Genomic DNA, 12984 nt, shown 5'->3' with positions numbered 1-12984 from the left:
TCTGACCAAGGGTCTCTGCTGGAGGCTTGGAAGAGCTTTTCCATCACGGTAGAGCCGTCCAGGTTAGAAAAAGTTGCACCTCTCCGGGCTTAATCATGGAGCTAAGTCTGAATTCTGACAAAGCCAGGCCTGACAAAGTAAAGATGAAGTTTTGACTTAACTGAAGCCTAAGAAAATACGATTTCACTTTAAATAAGTCTCTGTCTCTTTCACATACACACAATCTCAACGTAAGTGATTTCATCTTTCATAGTTGAAGGTCAGCCATTTCAACGCTGTATTTTTTCCACAGCGAGTCAGAGTTTCTGCTCTCCTGGCAGATCTGCACAATCGACATCCTAAATAAACCACAAAAGCAAGGCAATTTGAAGTTATTGGACGCTTTTATTTTAATGTAGCACCCAGCTCCATATCACATATATTTTCCAAAATTAGATGGGCATAGTATAGAACACTATATAGTTTGCAGCTTACCACGTGGACAGTCTGCAGCTGTGAAAACAAATTACTTAAATCTGGCTATCTACTTTATAAGTTAAAATTCAAATATATAATAGCCTCAGGGTACTTTTTTTAGATTAACAACGATAATGCTTGCGATACCATTTTTTTTATATCAAAAAATCAGTAACCGAGTAAAACATAATGCATATGTTCATAGCACATTTTCATGAAGATAACTGAAAAAAAGCTTCAAAATACATCATCTCTTCTCAAAGGTGCTACATCATTTAAGATTTTTTTTTTTCCTGAAAAAATACTTTTTCTCTTTAGTCAATAAAATATGTGGCTTCACGAGGGCCTCTCTTCCTTCTTTTATAACCTCATGTATTTTCTTGTCAAGGACCAAGGTGCTGAAGGCCGAAGGGCTGATGGTGCTGGAAAATGGACACCCCTCATTCCCTGGCTATCAACTTTTACAGAGTCTCTTTCTCCTCATCTGGAAGCTCAGCTGGGAAGAAGGCAGCTTACACATCACCAAAGAGCAATTTTCATACCGTGCCCAGCCTAAATGCTTCCTGTGAAGGGTTCCAAGTCTCAATCATCCCTTTGGGGTCATTTTACCACGGAAGTCATCACCGCCCCATACTGGTGAGCCCTGACTGCGTCAAGCTGGGACTGTCTGGGTGAGGGACGAACAAGTTCCTGTCCCCAGCGTGGACACAGAATTCCCAGCAGCAAAACTACTGCCACACATGCAAAATCAGTTTGGAGATAATATTTTGTGTTAAAAAACGATATTTACCAAATTAGAAATAACAGGCCTGAATTCACTAATCACTGGCATTATTTGCTGCATCAGTAAAACTTTCTGGAAGAGGGAACTGAGAACTGTCTGGAAAGAGGTGGCAACGTTTCCACTGCATCCTAGTATAAATTTAGTAAGTAAGAGAAGGACATTGATCATGAAGGATTAATGTTTGTTCACAGGCAGTTTGTTTAAAGGAATGCCTCTGAAATGTAAACTGTTCACCTTGCTTAATGACCGGGTCATTATTTATATTTAAGAGCTCAAATAAAAATGGCTTCATCTACAAAAGCAACCAGTCACCACACTTACAGCTGGGCATTTTTCTTCTTTTTACCACTGTATTACCATGTATTGAAGCACATCTTTCATAGAAAGGTTATCAGGTGATATGAACATTAACAGATCTATAAAGACATGAACGATCAAGAGGAAGACACGGGAGCGCACACTTAGACACACACTGAGGAAGATCCTTATCTGCTCTGCCGAGTCTTGTTCTGCTGACAAACACATTTAATTGTCCAAACCAGAATAGCTGCGGAAAACTGAAGACTTAGAAAGGGGCACCTGGCTCATGGCCAGTGCATCCTCTCAGATGCAAGGAAGCCCTGCTCCAGCTCCCATTCCCAGTTACCCTCTCTTGCTGGGCATGTCCAGCTCTGCATAAATACCAACAGAAACCATGAACTGAGGAGAGTGAGACCTCACGCGTGGGAAGCTGCTCATGCCCTTTTGTCGGGCCATAAGCTGTGACAGGCAGTCCTAGCTGCTCTTCTGGGCCAGGTACACCAAAGCTGATGGTTCTCCTGTAGCTCAAGAAAGTGCCCTGAACGTTGAACAAACTGTGTGTGAGGTCTCCTTTTCTGACCAGATGGTCTGTGTTGGGTCTAGGAGCATCTGCCATCCAAAGTTCAGAAAACAAAGGTTTCTGTAAGAAATGACTTCACTGTACCTCAATTTTTCCAAAGGAAAAATATTTCTTGAGAAAATCTGTGATACTGAATTTAGACATGAATTTCGACTAGCCAGGGTCTGTTAGTGGTATCCATGAGCATGGAGCAACTGCCAGAAGCACTGTCCACAGCTTGACGATACCTTCTCCTCTGCCTCTCAAAATGCTAACAGCATCACAAAACCAGAGACAACTTTTCATTTTGCATGGGCTACCATGAATGCTTAAGTACTGAGACACATAGAAGAATAACTTCCTGCATCTTATATATAACACACTGACATTTGTCCTTGAATATTTTGCTTTACTCTCTATGTAGTGTATCATCATCATGATCGCCAACATTTCACCAAACAGAATACAAATCAACTCACACTCTGGGTCTTGAAGCTTAAGTGGGGCATTTGACTGCATCCTTAAAAATGCAAGGATGGTTAGATTTTAAATTTATTAAGTCTTGTGGTAGAGTAACAACTGCATAAATATTTCATTGTTGGCTAACCAAGCATCCCAATTTCAAGCAAATGAAAAAAATCCCTGTATGTTAGAAGGGAGATATCTGAAAAAGACATATAAAACAGACTTTTCCACTCTTCCTTTGAACAGCATCTACTCCATGAATAACCCAAGTGAAATAAAACGGGGACTATTCTAGAGGAAGCTCCTATCAAACATGGAAAAGTCCTCCACTGCCTTAAAAATGCAATGTGCACACTTCTTTGTAATCGTTGGAAAGCTTTCCTTAAAAAATCCCCCATAAAATAACAAAATGTGACATATCATTATTTCATATTGAATAGTAGGGGCTTATTAACCAAATGACAATGTAAGAACTAAAAAGCAAACGAAGAGTGAGCACTTAACCTCATTAAAATCTCAGGAATGACTCCATGTTATGAACATATGAACTAAATGATGATACTTCTGAACAGTGCCAGTGTTTGCAGCTTTCCAGAAAAGTTTACAGTTCTCGCATTTTGTCACTGACCAGGAATGACGATCTGACCCCAGCTCTGCAAAGAAGTCTCAAATGCAGAGAAACGGTTTGTGCTTGTTGACATCGCAATGTTTAGTTAAATCAAAACCAATGGGTTAGAAAAACAGATATTCAGTAACAATTCTGCAAATGTTTATTTTCACCTTCAGACTTCTGGATCCATGTCCCACATCCATATCCCTTTCAGTAAAAGTAGGCTGTTTCCTTGTCACTCCAAACATTCCCACTGACATCTGTCTTATCTCTCAACAAGACGCTTGGCTGGTCTGGTGTCCTCTGATACCCCACCGCAGCTGTTCCACGAGACACCCCAAAGGGAGGCCACCCAGCTCCTTCAAACCTGCTTCTCCCACCCTACAGCTACAGAGAGAAAGCATCACACCAACAAAAAACTGCTGCAGTGTTTCTGCAAGGCAAAGGCGTACACTAAAATTAGGTTGATGAACAACAGGATATGAAACGCGAGTAGTGTCACGTTTAAGGTGGATAACAGGTAGGTGATGTTCCTTTGCAGTGAAGCATGTATCATATCCATGAAGGTAGCAGGGCTGACCGTCTTATGGCTGAAGTTGCCCAATACAAGAGTATCGGCTCAAGAAATAAAGCAACATTAGTTAGTCAGCTTCCACTGCAACAACTGAGATGGAAGCCAATGACCACTGCATCCATGGAAAAAATTCCCATGGAATTCAGTTGGCCTTGGATCACACCCAGCTAAAAAAATTAATCTTTGCTTCTTCATTTAGAAACTAGATGGTCATTAGCAGCTCCATCCTATCAGCAGTATCTCCAGCAAGGTACAAAGGAACCTTAACAAAAGCCTGTTGTAGGGGGCAGTTACTTCCATCACACATGTTACAACCTCGTATATAGCACTTTTGGTGTCTGTCCTCTTTTGCAAATACAGTTCTTGTACACATCCTTAAACAACAAAGTAGACTAATAAAAATGTACATAGAACAGCTTTTATAAAAATGCCCAAAATGCACTTTTAATCTCTTGTTAGAAATACACTGTTGGTTTAAAAAAAAAAAAAAGAAAAAGCAAGCTATAAAACCAGTCATCTCAAACATGCTAAAAGTATGCAGAAGCACTGGCAGTTGCAAGCAAGTGATCAAGCACTGATGACAGGAAACAGTTATAGCTCAAAAAACATATACATATATTTTTGTAGTTTCCAAAATAATTAAATTTTAGTATTTTTTATTGTCCTCTCATATGATTTGAACTTATAAAATACCAGTTCTCTAACATTAAAATACATCTGTAATTGCATAATAAACACTGCTAAGGAAATAATTATCTGACGTGATTGCAGATAAAGACTCTGTATTTCTAGCAAGTTTTATTCCTGTAGTACATTAAAACCACAGGTACCCTACCATGATACAGTCCTACAGGAATCAGTAACATCCAGAAGCCCATCTCAGATCATGAGTTTTAAATTTAAGCAAGAATTCAGGAAGGCTGTACCTCTTAATGATAGGGGCAGGAGGTGCTGCCAAAACGCCTATAAATCAGGAATTCTTTACATAAATAAAATACTACCAGGTTATACATTTCAGTGATAAACTGCATTTACACATTAGGCTGGGAAGAGGGAGGAAAGAAGGCGAAGCAACCCCCTCTGCTTAGAAATATCCAACAGTCAGATTTTTGTTTTCTGTACCTTTTTCACCTACAAAGGCAAACGTGCACAGCGGGGTGAAGGGAGACCTGACAAGCTGGTCCTCCCCAGTGCCTCCACCTCAGTGGAAACCCTGCCCAGACGCGCTCCTCTCCTCGGCAAGGCTGTCGGGACGCGTACTCCGCTCTTGCCGCTGCACGGCGGTGCGGGTGGTCACAAAACGGTGACGGGACGTAGCTGCTCCAGCTGCGTTTCCAAGGCAATTCGCTCCTTGTGAACCTCCTGCAGGAGGGAGAGAGAGGTGCTGGAACTTTTGGGGTACTCGCTTGCACCACCCCGCTCCGGTGAACAGCAATCAGGCAAACCACTAGCATTGACTGGAGGCTCAGGGCTCTTGCTGTTTAAGTAACTCTCCTTGTGGTCTCAAACCACTGCACACCAGTGTCACACAACCACCTCACACAGCCGTCCACTGCCGCCTCCTTACAGTGGGGCGATATGGGGGTTCAGTCATAGCATCATGGAATCACAGAATGTCCTGAGTTGGAAGGGACCCACAAGGATCATCAAGTCCAACTCCTGTCCCTGCACAGGACAACCCCACAGTTCACACCATGTGTCTGAGGGCATTGTCCAGTCTCTTCTTGAACACGGTCAGGCTTGGGGCCGTGACACCTCCCTGGGGAGCCTGTTCCAGTGCTCCACCACCCTCTGGGGGAAGAACCTTTTCCTAATGCCCAACCTAAACCTCCCCGGCACATCTTCCTGCCGTTCCCTCGGGTTCTATCGTTGATCACCAGAGAGAACAGCACCTACTCTCACTTGCTTGAGTGACCACAGAGAGGAGCACTCATCTGCTGGGCAGTGGAATCATTTGGGATGCAGTGACACTGGCTGCAGGCTGGCAATTTTACTAAAAAAAATGAGGTTATTTTGAAATTACATTTCCCACAAAACAGATTTTTGAGAATTTTTGTTTCACACAACCAGTCTCTTTCCTTTTGGAAATGAACAAGACTTCGCCTCTCTATGACAAATGACACAGGCTCTGCAAATACACCTCTTTGGCAGCTGCGTCAAGAAGATCATCGGTCTCAGTCAGAAACTAACTGTGAAAGCCTTGGGGATCAGCAATTTTGGGAAAGCCTCTCCTGACCTTGAGGCTGCCCCTGTGCTGAGGGGCACCCAGCCCTCTCTGACCTCTCATCAAAGTGCTCCCCAGCCCGTGTGGGAGCTGGGCTGACCAGTGACTCCTCCAGGCTCCAGTACCCGATTTGGGCAGGCTCACAGCCCCAGCCCGGGAGTGCACCTGAATGCTCCCCGTGCCTGAGGGGCACCCGTCAAGTCTTCTGGTCCCCATAAAAATACCAAGGCCCTGCTTCATCAGAAAGCTTCCAGCCAGCAAACCGACTTGAAAAACAAGTTCAGTTTTCTGCTCCTGTGTGAACCCAGGCAAATCTCTCTGTCTTTACGTGCTTCCTTCACCCTACTGTAAAACACAGATAACAGCATTGGCCTGTTTTGTGAAGGCTGGGGGGTTCAAGCATGCTGAAGATAGTGCATGGAAGCAGATAAGACCTGAGCCAAGGAATGATGGCAATGTGCTGTCATTAAAAGCTTTCATCTCCGTGCTTATTTCAATCATTGTCCTGTATTTGGCTATGCTTTCAGTACAGAGCATCCACTCTGCATCAGTCTGGGGAGACCCTTGAAAGCCTGTCAAAAAATTATGTTAGAGCAAAGTTGAACATGGAATCAAACTTTCACCTTGACTGAAGAAAAAGTGTAACTGGGGGTTCACCTCAATTTCCACACAAGTGTGTTCATAATGAGCAAGGGAAAAAAAAAGCCATAGTAGATGAAAAACTAAAGCCTGTAGTACCTTTGGACTGAGAAAACAAAAGAACCATTGTTGATATTTATAAGAAAACAGCCCCTTGAGAATATGTTAAAAGACAAGTCAGCAGACATTAAAAATCAGTGCTAGATGTTCACATAAAACATGTTTTAGCCAGTCCATGTATTCCAAATGCCTGACTCCAGGAGACAGTCATGTGGCACAACTGATCAGAAGACAAGAAATCTACACTTGAATTGCCCTTCTGCACTAGGCGACACCATCGCATTATCAAACTTTTCAGAAAGACAAAGTTCACCCTTCAAACACACTCTAACTGCTACTGGAGCTGTAGGCTCATAGGTTATGACATTTCCTTGAAAGCCTCATCCTACCCACACATACAGTATAGTTATTCCCTTCCAGAAAGCAGGAAATAACGCAGTAGGTTGCATTTGAGAGGATGAACAAGATTCTCTGCTGGAGGTGACACGTAACTGATTGCAGGGAGCTTTGTCACTGATTTTCAATGCATTCCTTACCTTCAGCTGCTGCTGGAGCTCACTGTTCAACCTGGCGAGCACAGCATTGGCTTCTTTGTTTTTTCGTATAGCAGTCTGAATAGCCCTTTTCTGCTTGGAAGACTGTCTGCCAGACAGATAAATACAAAACATTTCAATTAAGAGCCTGAAGACTAGATGATGTCAGAAGACCAGCCATCCATTTTGCATGTCTGTACTCTATACACATAGGACTACACTTCAAAGACAAGGTACAAACTATACATTTAAGAGAAGAAAAATGTAACACTGAAATGAGATGTCCGAATCAGGTAGACTATTTGAAAATAAAACAGTCACACTTGTTAACCTGAATGACAGAAACATTTTAGGCTGTCTCAATTATTTCAAAATCACTGCATTCTGGTTCAGCTTAAGAATAATCCCTACATAGCTGTACTTATTACGACATCTTTGCTTCAGCTGTTTTCAGACATTTGCAGAGTTTAAAGGTTCAGGAGTGGTTAACAGAAAATACAAAAATTATTCTATGCAGAAAGAAAGGACATCTGCATGAAAGTACTATCTCAGATATTTTGGGGCGCTGCTGATTCTCATGTTTCTTTACTTCAAAAATTAATCTTTCATTCAAAGCAGTCATTTCCATCAAAACCACCTAATGTCACAAACAGGAACAGGGAGATGGCTTATGGATCTTCCTCATCTCTTGTGCTGCTTAAATAAAAGACTTCTCTCTTTATTATTATTAGTAGTAGTATTATTCTACAGCCCATGGTAACTGATTTGGAGGAAATTACAGTTAAGCAGACAGGTACAAAAAGAGACAGCTCTGTTCATAAGGACCAAGGTATTCCAAGAAAGAGAGGTAACAACAGGACAAAGGAAAGAAAATAAAGAAAATACTGGCTGAACATCCAAACCCTTTTCCAAATAGATTATTTTAAAGTTTTACATGAGGCATCACGGGCTCCTTAATGACAAATCTGATCTAAAACAGATGCCCTATTTAAATAAGGTCTGTAGTAGTACACAGTCCCCATTAGCTCTTTTCTCTTAACAGAGCTGACAGCGCTGATCGTCACAACAGAATCTGTCTTGCAGCACAGGCGGGTCTTTATGCTGTTATCTTCCAGTGAACTGTCAGTTTTCTGCTTCACGATTTTCCTTCAAACTACCCTCCATAGGCTATAAAGTAATAATGGTAGGAAAAAAATAAAAACAGGGAAATACACCTCTGTGGTCATTTAAACATTTTAGGAAAGATACAGACACGAGAGGATTAAGTCGAGACGCTAACAAATGCTGTTATCTTTCTTTGAACCACTACGGAATATGTGCTCCCACAGCACAAAATAGCACTTTACAGGCATCCTAGGAGTCTTATTACTTATTCTAATCTCCAATTATGCAGCACAGATTCAGTTTACCGATAAACAGTTTGCCAAGAACTGCTCAACTGATTTGGGCAGCTCAGTTTTGTTTCAGACTGAAGCAGCTGTCTTTGCAAGGCTTTGGGAGATGGCAGGCTATAATATTTGCACACTGTTTCAGCTGAGGGAGATGTATAGACCCAATAGGGCTTCAAGTGCCTTCATTTACTGTTTGTACAGCCCCTTCTCCACTGCTATTAAATAAATATATAGTGAAATCCCTACAAGCCTTTGTTGCTGACAGCTTCGACAGCTATATTTATGAGGCTAAACACCACATACTGGGTTTCGCAATTATCAGATTATCGCAAGTGGTCTATGGTTCAGCTCATACCAGTGGCAAGCTTGTTTCTAACCTGCCTTGCCAGGAAGAAATATCACAAGCATATGACCAACACCAAGCATTTCACAACTCAATTGCCTGGGCATTTATCTAGTCATATCTGTCCACACGAACGAGCAAAATTCCAGAAGATATGTGCAAGGCAAAAACACACACAGAGCTAAAAGGAGTTGTGTTAAGAGATGCTGGTTGAACAGCCAGGCTTGCTCTTCAGACACGTCTACCAGATAGAGGGTAGGGCACCTTTGAAGAGGCTATCAAACATTACCAACTTATATGGTCACTACTGACTTAGTCTGCATTGAAGATGACAGATGTAGATTTCAGAGACCCGTTATCTTGCGAAACACTCACAAAACCAGGACTATGAAGCACAACATTATGCAAAGAGCAAACCCTGCCACATCAGATCTCACGCTGCAGTTTGGTGTGCTTGGCACAGGTTTTTACTTTTGGACTGGGAGGTGAGGCTTGACGGCTGGCAGGGAAGAAGTCACACTTATAGTGGGAGAAAGCTCGGGGGTCTCCAAGCCTTGTGTCTCTGTCCGGAGCTTCCTGCGGGCAGGTTTGGAGGGCGGCTGAGCAAGAACAACCTCCTGCAAGGGAAAAGCACAGCAACGTTAAGTCAGGCCATGTGTGTCCTGTCATTAGGCCAGGGAATGCTTGTGACACTAAAATTGCTGACAGCTGGCCTAAGATTTCATAATTTAAAGAGGTACAAAGCTTAATTCAAATTTGGTAATAGCCTCTCAAGTTTCTGCCTTTGATAAAAGGAACAACAACTCCTGCAACCCCTTAATGAATGAAATTATTATACTGGTGTTTTGTCTTCATCTGGATGACAGGGTCTGCAGAACTGGAATCTATTTGAGGGGGGTGTGCATTTGAGGGGGGTGGAGGGAGGGGTATAAATACATATACTAGCCCCCAGCTGACCCAAATGCATGAAAACCAAAACAAGATCTATTTTTAATTATGCTCAGTTGGTAAGAATCAATCATCAATCACTTGCATCCCAACTTACTACCTCACCCATCTGCCATGGAGTATCTCCCTTCTCCCCTCCTCTTTTACATGAAGCAACACTTTGAATAGCTTAGAAATACAAATGTATACAATTATCCATCTAACATGTTGGAAGTGTAGAAGGCCAGTTATTTCTCTTGGTAACTTACAAAGAATCTGTTTCGTAGGTAAAACAGAGTCTTGGATTTTATTACTTCAGTGGTAAGAAGTGTTTTCATTATTCTAAATTAAGACATGCTTTCTTCTGCAATGAGAATTAGTTTTAATACTTTGTGTCTGTTTGAAATATAAATATATCCTTTTTGGTGTATTTTGTTATTAGATCTGTTTTATAAGGGATATAACTATTACTGCTCCATTTCATGAATAAGAAAGCTAAGATTCAAAAAGATGAAGTGACTTGACAAAGGTTATACATTTAGTGTCACAGTCAAGACCAGAGATGAAATTTTATTATCATTTGCACAGTGCACACTGTGTTCCTTACTATGTTTTGGCCAAATGTTAATAAAGTAAGAAAAAAATTCAATGAGGAAGCTTTTAATGACCCAGCAATCACCAAGGAAAAAACCCAATGCTGTAGTAAGCAGCCTGACAATCAATAATTAGTATTAGAGGGATTACAATTATTAGAGGAATTAGAATTGTAAGGAACCAAGGGGTTTCAACATTAAAAACAGTTCTGTGATTACTGAAAAAAAATATATAAAAAATATTATGAGAGCTTTTGATCAGGACATCAGCACTGCACAGATCACAGATCATACCATGCTCTGAAATCCCACACATATGTGCAGCTTCCTGCAAACACACAACATACAGCAAGTGAGGACCTTGCGTATGTCTTCTACAACCATACACCGGAGGGATGCCAAATGCACGATCCCAGTCTACCTTGAAATGCCAAGACCCTACGCAATCCACAGAATAAATTCCTTTTCTGTTTCAAATGCAATACTGGAAGAAAAGATCCAACACCTAAAAGCAGAGTCCTCCACAGGGCTCTTTAGTCGGCTGCTGCTGCACCGGGCATTGGAAGGTGGGTCAGCCCTGCGCCACCAACCTGCATCCTCCACTCCACAGCCTGGGCTCCTCTGTATTTTAGGGAGACAGGTGGGACAAGGGCAAGTATGAAGTAGGTGGACCACCAGGATTTCACTTTCCCAGCAGGGCCACAAAGCAGAGCAAGGAAGCAGCAGAGCCAGGCTAGTTGCAGCATGTGGTGAGCACAAGCGGAGCGAGAACGCTGCCTGAAAAGCCCTATCACGTATAGGAAATCACACCAGGGCATTCGTCTGTGCTCTCCGTTAGGTTAAGAAGTGTGGTGGTGCTCCCTGGGTAAGGTATGTACTACATACAGCACACGCCAACAGTTCTTGGTTGGGCTGAACAAAGGTCTTACAGGTAGCTCCTGGCTGCAGAAGGGGCTGGAGGATCTGTGTTTGCCCGCTATCAAAACTTGTTCTGGCTGGGGCTGGTGGAAGGGTCACAGAATCACAGAATGGTTGGGGTCGGAAGGGAACTCTGGAGATCAACTAATCCAACCCACCTGCTAAAGCAGGTTCACCTGGAGGTGGTGGGAGTGTGATCAGGAGCAGGGAAAGGCTCACAGCCACTGCTGAGGCCACTCCACCCCTAAGCAAGACCCCGAGAAGAGTGTCATTGCAATACCAGTGTTTAGTTTATACAAATTATATGTTCATACAAAAACATATAAGCAACTGCATACCTTGAGCAAATCTCTTCCAGTCTAAGTACATTCAGTAGCAGATTCTGACCTCCAGCAAACAGGTGTGTTTACATCAACACTGAATCCTCAATAACTGGAAGCCAAGAGTGCGTCAACATTTGGAAGAATTACAGAGAGACAGGGGTCAAGTATAAGCGAAGTCTCTTTTGTCTCCCCTAAGGCTCCACAAGCCCCTATTGATTTGAAACAAATGGCAAGCTGCCTCTCTTAACGCACGTGCATCAATGTGTGTGTACTAAGAGCTTTCTTAATGATTTATCTGAGCTGACGTCACATGCAATGCCAGTTCTCTCCAGCGTCTTGACCTCCAGAGAAGGTAAACATGTAAAAACACAACCCTAAACCTCCATTTAATTGCTTTCATACTTAAAACAATCACATTTGTTGATGAAGGCAAATCACTCCACAATTGTACAACGTGTGCGGGTCTCACCTTTTTTGCTGAACTGTTTTCTTCTGCCTGCGACGGGGCTTTATTCATCTGAGGATGTAATTCAACCTCAGATACTTGCTCTGTCTGCAACAACAAATCAGTCATTGCTACACCCAGAAAACGACTAGCAGTCACATACAATAAAGTCAATGAAAGGAAATGTTATACACAAAAGAAAAGTTACTTTAACAATTCAACAGTAGGGGAAATGGAGATCTAGGATGACAGCTGAATGGATGACATATGTCTTTTGCAGATTTTTAATGAAACCGGTTTTTTGCATTTTATTGTGCTGGGGAAACACGAGAAAAGTTTTTCTGGGAAGCGTTGGGAATCATGTCTCCGAATGTAAGTGACCTAGTACCCACAATTTCTTCTAGAGTTACCTCTATGGCCTAAACACTCAGAGTAAAACTAAGGGGGCGTGGATAAAAGCTAGAAACATCTCAGTTGCACCCTGTCACCTTTATATCGCCTGAAACTCATCTAAATTCATCAGAGTAAGCCTCTATCTCTGAAGTCTGCAAGGCTGGAGTGAGAAAGTCTGAATTATACCAAAAATGCCAGCAAAGTTAATAAAAAGTCATAAAAGAAGCTAAATAAATCTTCTTCCCTCCTACCTTTACACGTTTCAAACAGAAACTGAGCTGCACACTCACCAGACAGGTCTACGGTTTAGCAAACAACAAAACACCCTCCCTCCAGCATATCTGACAATTAAAACAGTGGGTTAATTGCTTGCTTCGCCTCTTCTGAAATCACAGAATCCTAGAATAGCTTGGTTTGGAAGGGACCTTTAAAGCTCATCTAGTCCAA

The 12984-nt window shown here is 42.2% G+C and overlaps 1 protein-coding gene across 1 annotated transcript in view; it reads right to left on the bottom strand.

Moving 5' to 3' along the window:
- Positions 1-406: 406 nt before the first annotated feature.
- Positions 407-12984, bottom strand: part of REPS2 (RALBP1 associated Eps domain containing 2) — a 105338-nt gene continuing 92760 nt past the window's right edge. Inside the window, exons 15-18 of the mRNA XM_065658396.1 lie at positions 12169-12252; positions 9410-9555; positions 7208-7313; positions 407-5110 (exon numbers count right to left, since the gene is read on the bottom strand). Coding sequence (XP_065514468.1) covers positions 5042-5110; positions 7208-7313; positions 9410-9555; positions 12169-12252 — 405 coding nt within the window. The 3' untranslated portion in view covers positions 407-5041. The remainder of the gene's footprint in view (positions 5111-7207; positions 7314-9409; positions 9556-12168; positions 12253-12984) is intronic.

This window comes from Caloenas nicobarica, chromosome 1 (assembly GCF_036013445.1).
Source record: "Caloenas nicobarica isolate bCalNic1 chromosome 1, bCalNic1.hap1, whole genome shotgun sequence".
Taxonomy (NCBI): Eukaryota; Metazoa; Chordata; class Aves; order Columbiformes; family Columbidae; genus Caloenas; species Caloenas nicobarica.
Note: the sequence above shows the minus strand (reverse complement) of the source record. Positions and strands in the feature narration are given on the sequence as shown.